At 37.1% G+C, this 18115-nt stretch overlaps 2 protein-coding genes across 3 annotated transcripts in view; both read right to left on the bottom strand.

Moving 5' to 3' along the window:
* Positions 1 to 5034: 5034 nt before the first annotated feature.
* LOC127506782 (GTPase IMAP family member 2-like) lies at positions 5035 to 7788 on the bottom strand. The gene is made up of 3 exons (XM_051883614.1): positions 7615 to 7788; positions 7460 to 7516; positions 5035 to 6861 (listed from the first exon to the last, which is right to left on the bottom strand). The coding sequence occupies exons 1-3, from the start codon at positions 7625 to 7627 to the stop codon at positions 6026 to 6028; spliced, it is 906 nt and encodes a 301-aa protein (XP_051739574.1). The 5' UTR covers positions 7628 to 7788; the 3' UTR covers positions 5035 to 6025.
* A 470-nt stretch (positions 7789 to 8258) lies between these two features.
* Positions 8259 to 18115, bottom strand: part of LOC127506743 (interferon-induced very large GTPase 1-like) — a 49379-nt gene continuing 39522 nt past the window's right edge. Inside the window, exons 8-9 of one of the 2 annotated variants that reach the window (XM_051883523.1) lie at positions 13074 to 13197; positions 8259 to 12948 (exon numbers count right to left, since the gene is read on the bottom strand). In XM_051883523.1, the coding sequence (XP_051739483.1) occupies positions 12944 to 12948; positions 13074 to 13197 (129 nt within the window). In that variant the 3' untranslated portion in view covers positions 8259 to 12943. Of the gene's footprint in view, positions 13198 to 18115 lie in introns of both variants that reach the window. The other variant, XM_051883522.1, reaches the window with a different exon arrangement.

Below are 18115 nucleotides of genomic sequence, written 5' to 3'. Positions count from 1 at the left end.
GAGACTAGATATTGTTGAAAAGTCGTTTTTGTTTTTTGGCGCACAAAAAGTATTCTTGTCACTTTATAATATTAAGGTAGAACCACTGTACTCACATGAACTGTTTTAAATATGTCTTTAGTACCTTTCTGGATCTTGAGAGGTTCAGTGACATTGTATTTCCTCAGAATGTTCAGGAATTCTGTACAGACGGAGGTTCCATCTCCGCTGGTAGCATTCAGCATCGTTAAGTCTTTGCGCAAGGTCATGGATTTTGGTGCTGTTTAGGTTCACAGTAGTTTTACAGCTTTTTATGTCTGTTTTCAATGTGTTTACTTCTGCAAACACAAAGTCAGTTGATTTCTTAAGGCCCTCAAAGCTCACAGTGTTTCTGGTAATCATTTTTCAAAGGTCGTCTGCACTTTCCTTAATTTTGGATATCAATGCTGCAATGACATTATCTTGCAATTCCATCTGGAAATTTCACCTCAAGATTTCTTTTGTTGAGGTTTGACAGGCGTATCTAGATCAGAGTTATGTACGATCTTGAGACTGGGGCTGTCAGACAGGGTGACATCGGGATATTTTTGGCAATATTGATGGTCTACCTTGATATGTGAAGCAGAACCATTATCAGCAGTGATAGGAACATCAAATTCCATCACTTCTGTAATCAACTTGGAGGTAGAGTTCTTATTTTTCCATTTGCGCTTCATCATGTTATTCTTAGTTTTCATGTATGCCAGAGGGTTCAGTTAACAATCGCCAACTTAAGAAGAGATTAAACTAACTTAAATAAGTTACTTCGCAGAAACAAGACATAAAGATGGCCTAATGCATATTTGAACGTTATTATGCGTCTGGTTTTATAGTTAAAATGTAGGGAATGGAATGTAAATTTTGTTTAACTGCATGAAACTGTGACGGTACCAGCTGCCACCTTGGTAAATATGAACAAAGAAGCCTGTAAAAATTAATCTGCATTGTTACTCCTTTTGATCTTTTATTAAAAAAAAATTCACAAAAATCTAACTTTTTATTGAAGTAAAAGAAGTGAAAATGCCATGGCGGCACAGGCTGAAGACCGCCTTAGTGATGCTGGAGACCACCACGGCAGCAAAGAAGGGCCTAAAGACCCCCACGGCGCAGCAGACAACCACCACAGCAGTGCAGATGGGCTTGAAGACCCCCACGGTGGAGCAGACGACCACCAAGGTGGAGCAGGTGGAGCTGATGTCAACCACGGTGTAGCCGAAGACCCCCAGGGTAGAACTGGAGACCACCACAGCTGATCAGGCAAGACTGAAACACAAAGCATAGAGGTGCAAGCTTGGCCACAGGGGCCGTGTCAAAGCAGGCAGGTTGCTTGGCAGTGTCCTCCATGAAAATAATGGGTCCAGCATGGTGTCCCAGGTTGACCAGAAGTTCATGTTCAACCTCTGCAGTCACATCAAGGCAGACAGGAAGTTCATGTACGACCTCTGCAGTCCCATCAGGGCAACAGGAAGATCATATACGACCTCTGCGGTCACGTTGAGGCAGACAGGAAGTTTACAGGTCATGAGGCTGGGCTCTGGGACAGGAGCAATCTCTGGAGTGGACTCATGGACTGAAGCTGGTTCTGGAGTGGACTTATGGGCTGGAGCAGCTCTGGAGCAGACTCAAGGGCTGGAGCGGACTCTTGAACTGCAATGCAGTGCACAGCCCAAACCGTTATGTGGAGTGCAATTGCTAGTGGGACCACCTCTGCGACTACCAGATTTGATGCCACTGCAGAGATACCAGCTCCTCGCACCGACATCAGCGGTATGTCCTGCAAACTCTAAGCCAGTCTCAAAAGCCTAGGAGCTGCCTTAAAAGCTTCATGTGCAACGTTCATGATGACCGGGAGAACTGACGTGGAGTCCATGATGGCTAAAGACTCTGTCGGGGCACCCGTGAAGGCTGGAGACTAGTGTGGTGGCCATGGTGGCTGGAGGCTTTGACATGGCGGCCATGACAGCTGGAAGTTCTGGCATGGCAGCCATAATAGTTGGAGGCCCTGGTGTGGCGGTCATCTTGGCTGATGACTCTGGCATGGTGGCCATCTTAGCTAATGATTCTGGCATGGCGGCTATCTTGGTTGATGACTTTGGCATGGCGGCCATCTTGGCTGATGACTCAGGTGGGGCGGCCATGTTGTGAATAGGTTCTGGTGCAGCGGCCATGTTGTGAGCAAGCTTTGGTAGGGAAACCACAGAATGGGAAATACAGGGCGTGTGACCATCAGAACAGGACATGGCAATCATGCTGAGCCAAGCTCCGTGGCCACTGGAGCTTGGTGTTTGTGTGTGTGTGTGTTGTGGTGCTGGTGGTGGTGTTGTGGTGGTGATGGTGGTGTTGTGGTGGTGGTGGGAGTGGTAGTGGTAGTGGTGGTGCACGTACAAGACTTCACAGAGAATGACTGAGTGAACAGGGTTTACATAGGCTGGGCTAAACAAGGTATAAAAATCAAAATGGGCCTATATACAGCAATTTGCGACTTTCTCTTCTTTAACTCAACTTCAGAAGCCAGATGCAAACTGCACGTGAGAGCACCGAAATGTCAAAGCCTAAGGCACTTTGCCCACACTCAGAGGTTAAAGTCTGCTGCCTGAGGATATTTAGGGAAATTAAGAACCCAGGAGGCAAGACACCATTTTATCCAGTTTGTAAATGGTGTCAAAAAAACATTATGCACCAAGTCCGTAAGAACCAAAAAAATTTGTGGAATGAAAGTAGCCTAATTAAAAATACAGTCAATCGCCAGCTAATAAATTATAGACCTCAAATAAAATGGCATTAACAGATGTAATAGGCTACGTTTTTACAAGAAATTTAATGACTTATTATATAATGAGTTATATTTTTGCCTCATTTGTTTAAGTCAGTATTCTGAAGAAATTAATAAACTTTTATATAACTAATATATGTCTCTGTGTTTATCAGATGTAATAAATTAATTCAATTAGGCAAAGATAAACTTAACAACAATGCATCTTTGGTAAACCTGTCTTTTCATTTGTAATGTAATTTTTAATTACTGAAAATGTTTGCTATATTAGACTAATATAAAATCAAATACAAACCCGATTCCAAAAAAGTTGGGACACTGTACAAATTGTGAATAAAAAAGGAATGCAATGATGTGGAAGTTTCAAATTTCAATATTTTATTCAGAATACAACATAGATGACATATCAAATGTTTAAACTGAGAAAATGTATCATTTTAAGGGAAAAATAAGGCATGGCATCAACACATCTCAAAAAAGTTGGGACAAGGCCATGTTTACCACTGTGTGGCATCCCCTCTTCTTTTTATAACAGTCTGCAAACGTCTGGGGACTGAGGAGACAAGTTGCTCAAGTTTAGGAATAGGAATGTTGTCCCATTCTTGTCTAATACAGGCTTCTAGTTGCTCAACTGTCTTAGGTCTTCTTTGTCGCATCTTCCTCTTTATGATGCGCCAAATGTTTTCTATGGGTGAAAGATCTGGACTGCATGATGTTGTAATTGATGCAGTATGTGATCTGGCATTGTCATGTTGGAAAATGCAAGGTCTTCCCAGAAAGAGACGACGTCTGGATGGGAGCACATGTTGTTCTAGAACTTGGATATACCTTTCAGCATTGATGGTGCCTTTCCAGATGTGTAAGCTGCCCATGCCACACGCACTCATGCAACCCCATACCATCAGAGATGCAGGCTTCTGAACTGAGCACTGATAACAACTTGGGTTGTTACCTTGTCCTTCTTTTCCAAAAAAGAACTTCAAATTTTGATTCGTCTGACCACAGAACAGTTTTCCACTTTGCCACAATCCATTTTAAATGAGCCTTGGCCCAGAGAAAACGCCTGCGCTTCTGGATCATGTTTAGATATGGCTTCTTTTTTGACCTATAGAGTTTTAGCCGGCAACGGCGAATGGCACGGTGGATTGTGTTCACCGACAATGTTTTCTGGAAGTATTCCTGAGCCCATGTTGTGATTTCCATTACAGTAGCATTCCTGTATGTGATGCAGTGCCGTCTAAGGGCCCGAAGATCACGGGCATCCAGTATGGTTTTCCGGCCTTGACCCTTATGCACAGAGATTGTTCCAGATTCTCTGAATCTTTGGATGATATTATGCACTGTAGATGATGATAACTTCAAACTCTTTGCAATTTTTCTCTGAGAAACTCCTTTCTGATATTGCTCCACTATTTTTCGCCACAGCATTGGGGGAATTGGTGATCCTCTGCCCATCTTGACTTCTGAGAGACACTGCCACTCTGAGAGGCTCTTTTTATACCCAATCATGTTGCCAATTGACCTAATAAGTTGCAAATTGGTCCTCCAGCTGTTCCTTATATGTACATTTAACTTTTCTGGCCTCTTATTGCTACCTGTCCCAACTTTTTTGGAATGTGTAGCTCTCATGAAATCCAAAATGAGCCATGACATTTCAAAATGTCTCACTTTCAACATTTGATATGTTATCTATATTCTATTGTGAATAAAATATAAGTTTATGAGATTTGTAAATTATTGCATTCCTTTTTTATTCACAATTTGTACAGTGTCCCAACTTTTTTGGAATCGGGTTTGTATGCAATGTAGAAACCATTCAACATTTCTGTGTGGACAAACATGATAAATATATTTCCTATATATGGAGGTTTCAGTTTCTCTTTTATTGGTTTGCCTTGAGGTCTGTGCAGACCACCCTTTCTTGTAAACCAGGTCTGTTCCTGTAATTCAGACCACTGTATACTTTCTGTTTGGCTTTAAAAGAAAAATAACATTGCATGGTTATCACATGCACAACAACCAGAGAAATTATAGAGGTTATAGACAAACCTTATTTTCTTGTGGTACGACAGAACTAAACCTACAACTGACAAAAGATAAGTTCTTGCTGTTTGTTTGTTTGTTTTTTTCACAAATGGCTGACGAGAACCTGATTAGATATAGAAATAATAAAACTTAAAATGAAATACCTAATGATGCAATGAGATCCAGGCAGTCCAGCAATGATTATGTCAGAGATCAAATTTGATTAAGGAATAATTTATTTTATTAAGTAAAAATTTAATAATATAGAGACAAACAAATGAATCAAGAGAACAATAGTTTAAAATAATATTATATATTAGTATTGTATCTAACAGATGAAGATTGTGAAGATCAGAGTATAGAGAAAGAAAGAACAAAAGAAGTGACTGGTCAAATGTCAAAAATAGATGAAAATAGGTGTTGCTTTGACACCTTTAAGAGAATATTGCAGATCTTGCATTATCTCATGTCTGCAGAAATGGAAACAGACATATTTTGATAAGAAGGTACGTTAAGTTCAAATGAGCAACAAATTCTGAGAGCATTATCACTTCTCTGCAGTACTTGGCAGGCGTCTAATATTAAGCACAAACATGTTAACATAACTTGTCACATTGGAACACTTGAACTACTAGCAAGCATTCTCTCAAACAATAATACCTTGAGAAGATGAAAATTTAATGAAAAATAATCATAAATGCGTAACAATAAGGAGTAAATACTTGAATATATGATAATGATTAATATATGAAGTAGGATTACATGAATATATTAAATCAAAGATAATATTGATCAATCATAAGCCATAAATGATTAATATGAATAAAATGCATAAATATGAATATTGACCCTTTTGGATCCACCACCTAAGTGACCTAAATTTGATGTTGAAATTCTAACATTATTAACATGATTTTGTTTATAATAATCTAGAGATGATGTGTAATAATTAGTAAACCTACTTAATTTTTCAAAGACTAAATACTGTAGCTGCAACAAGTCTTGTATTACACACCTGAATTTTTTGGAAGAAATGCAGCAAGCGAGAAATCAATTGTAAAGTGTCTCACTTGGAGAAATAATAATAATAGACTTAAGGTTTTGGTTTTGGTAATCCAATAGCTGGAAATATATACCTACATTTATGTTGTGGATATGTTCAGACTTAAACTAAAAGAATAAAACAATAACAAAAACTAACAGGAATAACTAATTCATTTTCTCTCTGGTTTGTTTAATTTTTTTCACAGCACGTTTCACACCCATTCCTGCAAGAGCAGAAGCAACAGCAGTACCAGTTACAAGTAAAACTGCAGGTAAAAACACGGCCTCCGTTACTCCCAGGACAACACCTCCTGCTACTGCTAATCCTGTTCCTACAGCTGATCCAACTCCCAATGCAACATCTATTGCTTTTTTTTTCATCTCTTCTGCTTTTATTTTTTTTTGAGCTTCTTCAAACATTTCATTAGTGTAATGGTCTCCTCCATTTTCCGCTACCATTTTGTCAATCTTCTTCATCAGTTCAGTGACCTGAATGCGGTTCATCATGTCTTGATTGTTGAATGCATGATATCTGCCACCACAGCTGTTGGCAAGTTTCTTTAGATGCTGACTTTCTCCTACATACTGTAGCAAAGTTTTGCGTTTCAGCTGATCGGCGCGAGTGAACAGAACGATGGTGTAACGTGTAGCATTTTCTCCAAAGTTCTCCTGAATCAGTTTTACTGTGTTCACGTCCTCCTCCGTGTATCTCACACCCAGACTGATCACCAGCAGAAACACATGAGGACCAGGAACAGACAGGTCAACACACTGCTTTGTCTGTTTCTTCATGTCTTCTTTAGTCAATGATCCACAGAAACCTGGCATGTCAATTACAGAGATCATTCTTCCTCCTTGTTTTGCTAATTGTTTGCTGGGCTTGGTTGTAACTTGTTCAGGTGAAGCCTCTGCCAGAAACACGTCCCGTCCCAGGATGGTGTTTCCTGTCGCACTCTTCCCTGTTCCAGTCTTACCCATCAAAATAATCCTTACCTCAGACACTGCAAATCAAGAATATCATATATTTCAAATAGGATTTGTTCCTAACAACAGGTGGAAAGTTGACACAGAAGTGTTGAACTGAACTGTAGGCTTTATTTGGATAGTTTGGAAAATGACAAAAATGCATCAAAGCAATTAATAATACGGTGCTTTATTTAAAATCCAAAAAGGCTGTTTTTTAATATAATTCAGGATCTTAATAATTATGGTTACCATATGTTTTTCTGTGTGAACAGTTTTTCATTTAGCCAAAGCTACTTACAAACGAGAAAAGCAGTTTTTCATAATCATAAAAAATCGATTTCTGAAGAATATCTGCTCTTATACAACACGCGTATAAAGTCAATTCTTAATATGCGTGTTGTTTAAGAGTAGATATTCTTCAGAAATTGATTTTTTCTGAAATTGAAATTTTGACTGATAACCAGACTTACCAGAATACCACCTTCTAAAGAAATTTGTAGTTTTGTGAAGTCAGTTTATATCTTGTTGTACACAATATTGCACAATGAAAGTCTGACAAAACTGAAACATGTTAGAAGCTTTAAGACTAGCTAATATCACTTTCAGAAACAAAATGTGGGGGAAAGTACTTACTGGATGGAAAATTTGAGTAATATGTCATTCTGGAATTGTCATTTGACAGTAATGCCTCTGTGAGAAAAAAAAAAAAACATTGTTTAAAGTTTTTTATTATTATTATTATTATTATTGCATTTTCATGTTACTTAAGAATAATTTAAAATATTTACCTGTATCACTCATTTTGGAATTGTTCTTGAGATTTTTCAGTTGATCAGTCAATCAAATATGTTATATATCTTGTAAACGTTCACCGATGATCTGCCCTAGCTTACTGTCAAAAAGTCTGGTTTCATTATATCAACAGGAAGTACAGTAGCAGATGTGTCCGGTGCGGGTGCAGAGAGAGTGAGGAAATGCGGAATGTATAATGGGCTCTATTTTATTCAAAATAAAAAATAAATAAATACATAAAACAAAAATGGTAACAAAAACCACCACGTAGGGGAAAACAGGACAGGGGCAAAGTCAGGGCTGAATGTTAACTTTTTTTCCTGTTTTTAACCCAAATAGTATGGTGGCACAATGTTCTGCAACTGAAGAAAACACGTGCAAATAGAACAAACACCAGCAAGTTAAGAAAATATCTTCATCATTTTGACTAGTGGTTGACCAGTATTGTTTTTTTGATGGCCGATGGCAGATATAAAGCCGATATACATACTTTATATTTATTTGAATTAATATTTAATAAATTAGAAAAAAAAAATTGAAATTAAAATGAATTAAAAACTAATTGCTAAATTAAACAGACTTACTTTAGATGGCAACTTCTTGATTCTGTAATCGTATTTACAGTTTTTTTTTTTTTTTTTTTTTTAAATATGAATAAAAAGTAAGTAAACACTATATCCAACAGGTTAACTTAAATGTTTACTGGATCCATTAAAGGATTAGTTCACTTTAAAATGAAAATTACCCCATGATTTACTCACCCTCAAGCCATCCTAGGTGTATATGACTTTCTTCTTTCAGACGAATACAATCTGAGTTATATTAATAATCACCCTTATCCTCCAAAGCTTTATAATGGCAGTGAATGGAAACCACCTGTTTGAAGCACAAAAAAGTGCATCCATCCATCATAAACATACTCCACACGGCTCCAGGGGGTTAATATAGGCCTTCTGAAGCGAAGCGATGCGTTTGTAAAAAAAAATCTATATTTAACAAGTTATGAATTGAAATATCTAGCTTCCGCCAGACCGCCTTCCGAATTCAACTTAAGAAGAACGTCTCTGTTTACAACTGTAACCATAGTTCCCTGTGAAGAGAACGAGACACTGCGTCAATGATGCTTTGGGAACGCATCTGCGTGTGATGCGTTTTTTTTTTTGCACTTGTGTCAACTAGTCCAATGGCGAGATGGAACGTCACTGGCAGGTGACGTCACAACCAGAAAAGCATAAAAGCATATCCGGAATGACCTGCGTTAGCTTCAATTAGCCGAAGCAAGTCGATAACAGAGATGAAGGAAGTATGGCAGGGTGATGCAGCATCTCGTTCCCTTCTCAGGGAACTATGGTTACAGTCGTAACCTGAGACATTCCCTTCTGAGGGAACTCACGCTGTGTCAATGCCGCTTTGGGAATGATAATGAATGTCCAAATGCAAGGTTCACAAGTGCCTGTCTGTGTGAATACTGAGAGCACAACAAAGACATAAGCACCTGTGAACCTGGGACAGCACCTTACAAATACCTTACAAATGTGAGCTTAGAGGACCAGCCTGCCGCATACCACATCCTTTATGGATACCTCCTTATATATAGTTCTTATACAAAGTTCTTTAAAAAAATAAATAAAAACTTAATAATAATAATAATGAGTAAATTATCAGGAAATTTTTATTTGAAAGTGAACTAATCCTTTAAAGCAAGAATGACATTTCCGTGTTTATACAGATTTCCGTATTTTCCGACCTGAGAAGTAAGAAAAAATTGCTGCTTTTTCAAAAAAATTAAAAATACATTTGTAAAAACAAATAGAGACTAAGATGTACTAAATATCACAAAAACTAACAAGGAAATTTGACACAAGACTAAAGGCCACTTTAAAGTCACCATAAAATTAAAATTGACAATTCTTGTTTTTTATGGAATATTGCAGTGTTTATTAGAAATGATTTATATGTGCACATCATTATTGTGTTAAATTCATGTACCTCATAATCTTGAATCAGAATAACTTACAGTGACATCTCGGCTGCATTCCACTCCAAATTTTTATGCCCTTCACTTGCTAACTTCCCTCCTTCTCGTGGACTCGGATGTGTGTCATTGCATTAAAGGTATTCAATTTTCAGTAAGAAAGAAAGGTGTCATTTAAGTGGCCCCTAAAGTAATAATTAACAATTTTTACTATGTAAGTGATTCAATCAAAAACCAACTTTAGCTCGATAATAATTTTCCTATTGTCACTGTGAAGCTGCTTTGAAAAGATGTGTATTGTGAAAAGCGCTATATAAATGAAGATGACTTGACTTGACTTACGTTTCACAAGTGCCCACTACTGGCGGAACTCGTGCATAAGGTTTAAATGAAACGCACAAAACGCTCATTCACTTGGAATTAGAGATGCACCGATACTAAATTTCTCTGCCGATACCGATAGCCGATTATTCAGAATGATATCGGCCAATACCGATAGTTTGGTTTTTCTTAAGGAAAAAAAAAAAACTCTCATTTGGTACACTACAATATTAGAGGTTACAATTAACAGCAGAGGTATTATATTCAGCTGCTGTTTATTTTCAGATATAATAATTACACTCAAATAAAAACTAAAATGTTTGTATGAAACTTAGAATCACATAAGGTAGTTTTCATAAGCACTTGTCTTCATGGCAAATTTACACAAACATATAATTAACAGTAAATAAGCTCCTCTCTAGTGTTTTTATATACAGATAGCTAAGGAACTGTGAACACTGGAAAACATTCCTGAGGTAAAAGTGACATGATGTTACATATTGTTCACAAGCTGTTTTATTGACGTCTTTCCACGGTTGAAACACAAATAAAGTGATTACATGAGACATGATACATTCCGGTAAGTTGTACTATATCTTTCAACATACCTTTGATGTTCATGCATGTTTTTTGAGATATAACTTGTATTGAAGAGGAAGAAAAGACTCGAGCTTTGCGCAGCCGCCTGAACTAAGCATTACAGCGATCTGACACGTCACATTTAAGAGCATCAAAATTGTTTGAATTTCATGATAAAATGGACAGAACTTGAAAACTGAAACTTTTATTCTTATCAGAAGTAACAAAGCACAAAGCTTTTTGTGATTATTGGATGGGAGGCGCTACAAATGATATCTGATGTAGGGAAAAAACGCAGACCTGGCAACCCTGGCTTGAACTACGGGTGATTCATAGGGTCAAAAAGAGCCTGCTTTAACATCACTATTTTTAAACTGTTCATGCGTTAAAATTCAACACAAGAGTGATTTTCTTCACACACAGTATGGATGAGTTGCAATCTGGACACATTTTTCTGCACACTTTTGATTGACAGGATATAATCGGCCCTGACCATCGGCAGTTTTTAAACAATCGGCCGATAGTGATAATAATAGCTTTTATTGGCCGATACCGATTGTTGGCCGATACATCGGTGCATCTCTACTTGGAGCCGATTTATTATTTAAACCCCTTTTGTACTTATGAATTTGTTTTATGCACCATTCTAAATGCTTACAAGTTGTTTGAAAAAATATATAAAATCCTATTGATGTAAGAGCTGTTAGAGAAAAATAAAATTACAAAAACGAAAAGAAAAAAAAATTAATAGTATAAATTTTGACAGTGAACATTAGGCAGCTACAAGTATTATGCGATTAAATTTCCACATAATTAATATATTATACACTATTATGCGATTTATTCTCCAAATAATTAATATATCATAATCTTCAGTTAAGCACGATGTGCTGTGACATCACAATCCAGTTGAATTGTGGGTAACGCTTTAGATTACAGCCCGGAAAGTACTGCATAATTACAATAATTTACAGCATAATTCCGGTAATTATAGTGTACCTATAAAATAATTATGTGTAAGTATAGGGGAACAATATGTAAATATCTTGGGAATAAAGGGGTAACAACCAGGAAAATAACAAATTATTTATACTGTAAGTATTTTAGAAATAAGAGGTACTTATACTATTATAGACAACAGTCTTACGTTTGGGAGCAAGTTAGCGAGAACATACACTGCGTACCTTTTTGTAATAGTGTACAAATATATAAAGGCTTTTTTAAAATTTACAGGGTAGGCTACATATCAGTGCATTTACAAAGTATTGTTTTTATTGCAAAAGTGCACTGATTAAGTTGTTTCAAGGCAATTAAAACTACAACTATAGCATTTTTTTTAATATGGGGAAATATACTTTTGTTTCATGTAGTTACAGGGTAAGTATGACATTACAGGCTGTAAATTGAAGTGGTGCTTGTTACACTCTTGCTTCATGTAGTTACAGGGTAAGTACAATAAAAACACATGTATACACACAATCTGATAAACCTTGGAAACATTTATTTGGAAAAACAACTTATTTCAAAACAGATTTAATGTTAAAACACTTCTTATTCGTTTCTCTTGCTTGGCTTCCTTCTGCTCTTGTTCCTCTTCTTTTTCTTTCTTTAAATTCTGTATGTATTAAAAGAAAATGCAGTACACCCAGAAATATCCTCACCATTTACTCATCTTTTAACCTCATGCCATCCGAGATGTATACAACCTTCCTTTTTTGGATAACAACAAACAAAGGTTTTTAGAAAAATAAATAATCTCTGGGAATGCATCAAACAGCACATAGGGGGCTACAGCAATAACTACAGTAATCCATACGACCCCAATGGATGAATCAATGTCTTCTGAAGTGAAACGATAAGTGTTTGTAAGAAAAATACCAAATATTTTACATTTTTAAACTGTAGACTTTAAAGCTTCCGACCAACTGTCACCAGCGCGTGCATGAGAAGGTTGAGAGTTCATGCTTGACGTAACTTGAGACTTAACGTACGCGCCAAAAAACTCACACGAAAAGTCATGCGGATGTTGGATGGCGTCCGTTTTTTTATTTTTTTATTTTTTAATTAATGCTCAAAACAAAATACACAGAATAATAATAATGAGAAACAAACAAGACAGAGGAACTGAGAGAGGAGTTCATGTGAAACTCGCTTCCTCGGTCAAAATCGAGGGGAAGAGGGTCTGTCCATATAAACTTCCCTCGTCCACTTCACGAAGTAGAATGCACTTCAAAATGGCAGCGGGGATTCCTTTGAGTGGAAGTGCTTAGGGAAGTTTATGAGCGCCTGTCTAAAAGTGGAGTGGAACGCAGCCCTCTTCTCTGATGACGAGGGCGGGGCAACCTGTCACTCACATGAGATCCACCAATAGCAAAACACAACCATCCAATCAATTCTCCATGGACAAAATCAAGCCCCTCCCTACATTTGATCCTGTTCCAGAAGCTGTTTCACTCTGATATATGGCACAATAGGAAAGAAAATACTAGTGTTTCATGAGAAGTACGAAAAAATTACTGTTTTCAAATACATTTGAAGTTAGTTCACCCAAAAATGAAAAGAGTGTAATTTATTACTCACCCTCATGTCGTTCCACATCCGTAAGACCTTTGTTCATCTTCAGAACACAAATTAAGATATTTTTGATCAAATCCGATGTCTCAGTGAGGCCTCCATTGAGAGAACGCAAGTCACCGTCTCCTCTCTACATATTTAAAACAGATCATGTGAGTACAGTGGTTGAACCTTAATATTATAAAGCAACAAGAATACTTTTTGTGCACCAAATAAATAAATAAATAAATAAAATAATGACTTTTCAGCAATATCCGATTTCAAAACACTGCACTGAAGCTTCACGAATGGTTTGTTTCAAATCAAAAGATTCGTGAAGCTTCAATGCAGTGTTTTGAAATCGCCCATCACTAGATTTTATTGAAAAGTCGTTATTTTGTTTTATTCTCGTCACTTCATAATATTAAGGTTGAACCATTGAACTCACATGAACTGTTTTAAATTAGGGCTGGGAGTGTTAATTACATTAATTAATTACGGAAAAAAATAACACGTTAAAATTTTGAACGCATTTAACGCACTTGCCCCGCCCCTAGACCAACATAGGTCATCTGACATTTCATGCAGCTGACCGATGATGAATATAATGCAGGGCAACATCTCACTGCGTGATATAGCCTATAGAATGCAAAATGTCCATAAAAATAAAGGCGAACCCTTTGAAGTGTAAGACAACACCGGTAAGATCAGAACATTCACTGCTAAATTCAAACATGCTTTCGCTGCGGTGGCAGCACCCATCGCGTGTTATAGATTAACTGACGTGATTAAACGACAAATCACATTCCAATATTAGGAGCCGTTTCTGTCGGTTGGTGTCCACACCGATGTCTACGATAGCGATCAAAATAGAGCAAACTACCTTTTGAAACGAACTTGGCACGTCAAATAGTTGTATCAATTACATCTAATTCCACTAGGTGGCGACAACTGACTGTTAAAAAATGTATGTGTCATTGAATCGTTCATTCAAAAGATTCGTTCAAAAACACTGATTCATCCAGCAATGAAACAAGTATTTATTAATGAGTCACTGAATTCATTCAAAACCATTTTTTAAATAATTCATTCAGACATTTTCCAGCAATTAAAGTCAGCAATTTATATTTTGTCAGAACCTCTAGTAAATTACATGTTATTTTGTTTAGTTGTATATTCAGAACCGTGGGAGAATCGTGATCTCTATTTGAAACCAAAAAATTGTGATTCTCATTTTATCCAGAATCGTGCAGCTCTACAAGTGATACATCTGTCATACATCGCTATTGTGCCACCCACATTAATAATAAATGTGCACATTGTGAATTAATTTAATAAACTTAGTAACCTACTTTCTTGGTAGCCTTCAGTAAATTAACTTCTCTAAGAAAATGATTCATAAAACATCAGTTCACCATGTTTACTTTCAGTTTCATATTTCCATATTGATTAAAAAAACAAAACAAGATATTTCACCCCAAAATTAAAATTCAGTCATTTACTCATTCTCGTGGTCCAAAAGTTTGTGTAATAAATTCTGTGTTGAATCAAATGAAATATTTTTCTGAATCTACTTTTTGAAATGTCTATTTGATGCTTTACACAATGACTTCAAATTATCTTTTGGGGATAATTTATCAGCCAAATTTGATGTACGATAAATTTGCGATTAATTAATCGCCGCATCATGTAATTAATTAGATTAAAAATTTAATGGGTTCCCAGCCCTAATATAAAAAAAGTTTTAGTACCTTTATGGATCTTGAGAGAGGAAGTACCATTGCTGGCAATAGAGGCCCCACTGAGCCATCGAATTTCATCAAAAATATCTTAATTTGTGTTCTGAAGATGAACGAAGGTCTTACGGGTGTGAAGTGACATGAGGGTGAGTAATTAATGACAGAATTTTCATTTTTGGGCGAACAAACCCTTTAAGTTCATTTGACAAAAAACAACAACAACAACAAAAAGACTAAAATGTACTTTCAAAACTAAATGTGATAAAAACTAACAAGGACATTTGACACAAGACTAAAATGACAAAATTAATTAATTAATAAAATTATTAATAAATCAAAATATTGTTTCACACATTATGTTGTTTGTCACGTTATTAATGCCAGCTTCTTCCACTGGCTTTAAGTAGCAAGTAACCCCATCGCAGCAGCGTTACTTAGTCACTTAATGCCAGGGTAATGTAATGCAAAGTATGATGATACAATATCCCACAGAAGTGAGTACACCCCTCACATTTTTGTAAATATTTTATTATATCTTTTCATGTGACAACACTGAAGAAATGACACTTTGCTACAATGTAAAGTAGTGAGTGTACAGCTTGTATAACAGTGTAAATTTGCTGTCCCCTCAAAATAACTCAACACACAGCCATTAATGTCTAAACCGCTGGCCACAAAAGTGAGTGCAGCCCTAGGTAAAAATGTCCAAATTGGGCCCAAAGTGTCAATATTTTGTGTGGCCACCATTATTTTCCAGCACTGCCTTAACCCTCTTGGGCATGGAGTTCACCAGAGCTTCACAGGTTGCCACTGGAGTCCTCTTCCACTCCTCCATGACGACATCACGGAGCTGGTGGATGTTAGAGACCTTGCGCTCCTCCACCTTCCCTTTGAGGATGCCCTACAGATGCTCAGTAGGGTTTAGGTACACTCAGCTTCTTTAGCAAGGCAGTAGTCGTCTTGGAGGTGTGTTTGGGGTCGTTATCATGTTGGAATACTGCCCTGCGGCCCAGTCTCCAAAGGGAGGGGATCATGCTCTGTTGGCATTCATGGTTCCCTCAATGAACTGTAGCTCCCCAGTGCCGGCAGCACTCATGCAGCCCCAGACCATGACACTCCCACCACCATGCTTGACTGTAGGCAAGACACACTTGTCTTTGTACTCCTTACCTGGTTGCCGCCACACACGCTTGACACCATCTGAACCAAATAAGTTTATCTTGGTCTCATCAGACCACAGGACATGGTTCCAGTAATCCATGTCCTTAGTCTGCTTGTCTTCAGCAAACTGTTTGCGGGCTTTCTTGTGCATCATCTTTAGAAGAGGCTTCATTCTGGGACGACAGCCATGCAGACCAATTTGATGCAGTGTGAGCGTATGGTCTGAGCACTGACAGGCTGACCCCCCACCCCTTCAACCTCTGCAGCAATGCTGGCAGTACTCATACGTCTATTTCCCAAACACAACCTCTGGATATGACGCTGAGCTCGTGCACTCAACTTCTTTGGTCGACCATGGCGAGGCCTGTTCTGAGTGGAACCTGTCCTGTTAAATCACTGTATGGTCTTGGCCACCGTGCTGCAGCTCAGTTTCAGGGTCTTGGCAATCTTCTTATAGCCTACGCCATCTTTATGTAGAGCAACAAATCTTTTTTTCAGATCCTCAGAGAGTTCTTTGCCATAAGGTGCCATGTTGAACTTCCAGTGACCAGTATGAGAGAGTGAGAGCGATAACACCAAATTTAACACACCTGCTTCCCATTCACACCTGAGACCTTGTAACACTAGTCACATGACACTGGGGAGAGAAAATGGTTAATTGGGCCCAATTTGGACATTTTTACTTACGGATGTACTCACTTTTGTGGCCAGCGGTTTAGACATTAATGGCTGTGTGTTGAGTTATTTTGAGGGGACAGCAAATTTACACTGTTATACAAGCTGTACACTCACTATGTTACATTGTAGCAAAGTGTCATTTCTTCAGTGTTGTCACATGAAAAGATACAAAAATGTAAGGGGTGTACTCACTTCTGTGAGATACTGTAAATATACTATTCATTCATTCATTCATTTTAAATGACAATATATACTTTGCGGTAACTCTGTCTGACATAACACTTAAAAAAAAATATTTAGTAACAGAATCATGACACATTAATTTCCGGGTGAACTGTTCCTTTAAGTAAATGCTTTCAGTAGTGCTGTCAGTCTTTTGAAAATTTGATGTAGGCTACAAACAGAGTAAATGAGAAGGACATATCAACTAATACCTCAACTGCTATGTTTTCGCGTTGCCTATGTCATATGGTAATTTTCCTGGAATTCATAAGATTTGTGTGCACACAAAAACATTAGGATATTTTATGGGTCCTATGACTTGATAAACTGAATCTCGGATGTAGTTTTAGCCTCAATGCAACATTATGTCTCTAGTTGAGTTTTTGATTCTTTGTTCATTTTCCCATCACACTGTAGATGCAACTGTGGATTTTTATCTATTGTAATTGATATGCTGCAAAATATAGTCGCCTTTATAAGCAAATTCTGCATGATGCTTGCCAATTACATTAAAATGAAAACATTTGATGATAAGAAAGTGTTTGATGTTAAACACATACTGCCTCCGGCTAGCAGCGGCTTTTTCTGAATTTTTGGGGTGATCGTGCATGTAAGAGGACTTGAATTAATTCAAGAAAATGTCACAAGAATTCTCAGGGGTACAATGAAATGTTTTTAATCATCATCATCTTAAATATCAAGTGTATTGTTTGTTCATCACTTAACATTTTGAGAGAATAGTTCACCCAAAAGTTATGCCTTTCTTCTATGGAGCACAAAAATGTTTTAAATAAAATGAAAGCATTTGACTAGAGAGCATTTTATTGGACAACAATTTGGTATATGCAAAGATGATGTCATCAATATTCAGGTCTGTTTACCTGAAGAAAAGATTTTACATTTTAAATCCATATATCTGTTTTTTTTTTTTTTTTTGGAGTACACTAGCATTACCATTAGATTAGCTTTAAAGCTAATAAACATAAAAGCCACTGGATGTTTAAAATACAAAAATATCTATTTTTGTATAATTATATATGAGTAAATATGACATCCGTCCATCAGAACACACAAGGACATTTTGATTTGCATAATTAAAATAATATCCGAATATTACACATTTATTCTTCGAAAACTAGCCACGTCAATATACTGGGTAAAGCACTTTTACAGATAATAATAAATAGTAATAATAAATATTTTAACGCAAATCTGCTGCGTTCACACCATGTCGTAATTGACCCTCCGCCCCCTTACTGTTGCGACGTC

This window comes from Ctenopharyngodon idella, chromosome 24, assembly GCF_019924925.1.
Source record: "Ctenopharyngodon idella isolate HZGC_01 chromosome 24, HZGC01, whole genome shotgun sequence".
In the NCBI taxonomy this organism is placed as follows: Eukaryota; Metazoa; Chordata; class Actinopteri; order Cypriniformes; family Xenocyprididae; genus Ctenopharyngodon; species Ctenopharyngodon idella.
Note: the sequence above shows the minus strand (reverse complement) of the source record. Positions and strands in the feature narration are given on the sequence as shown.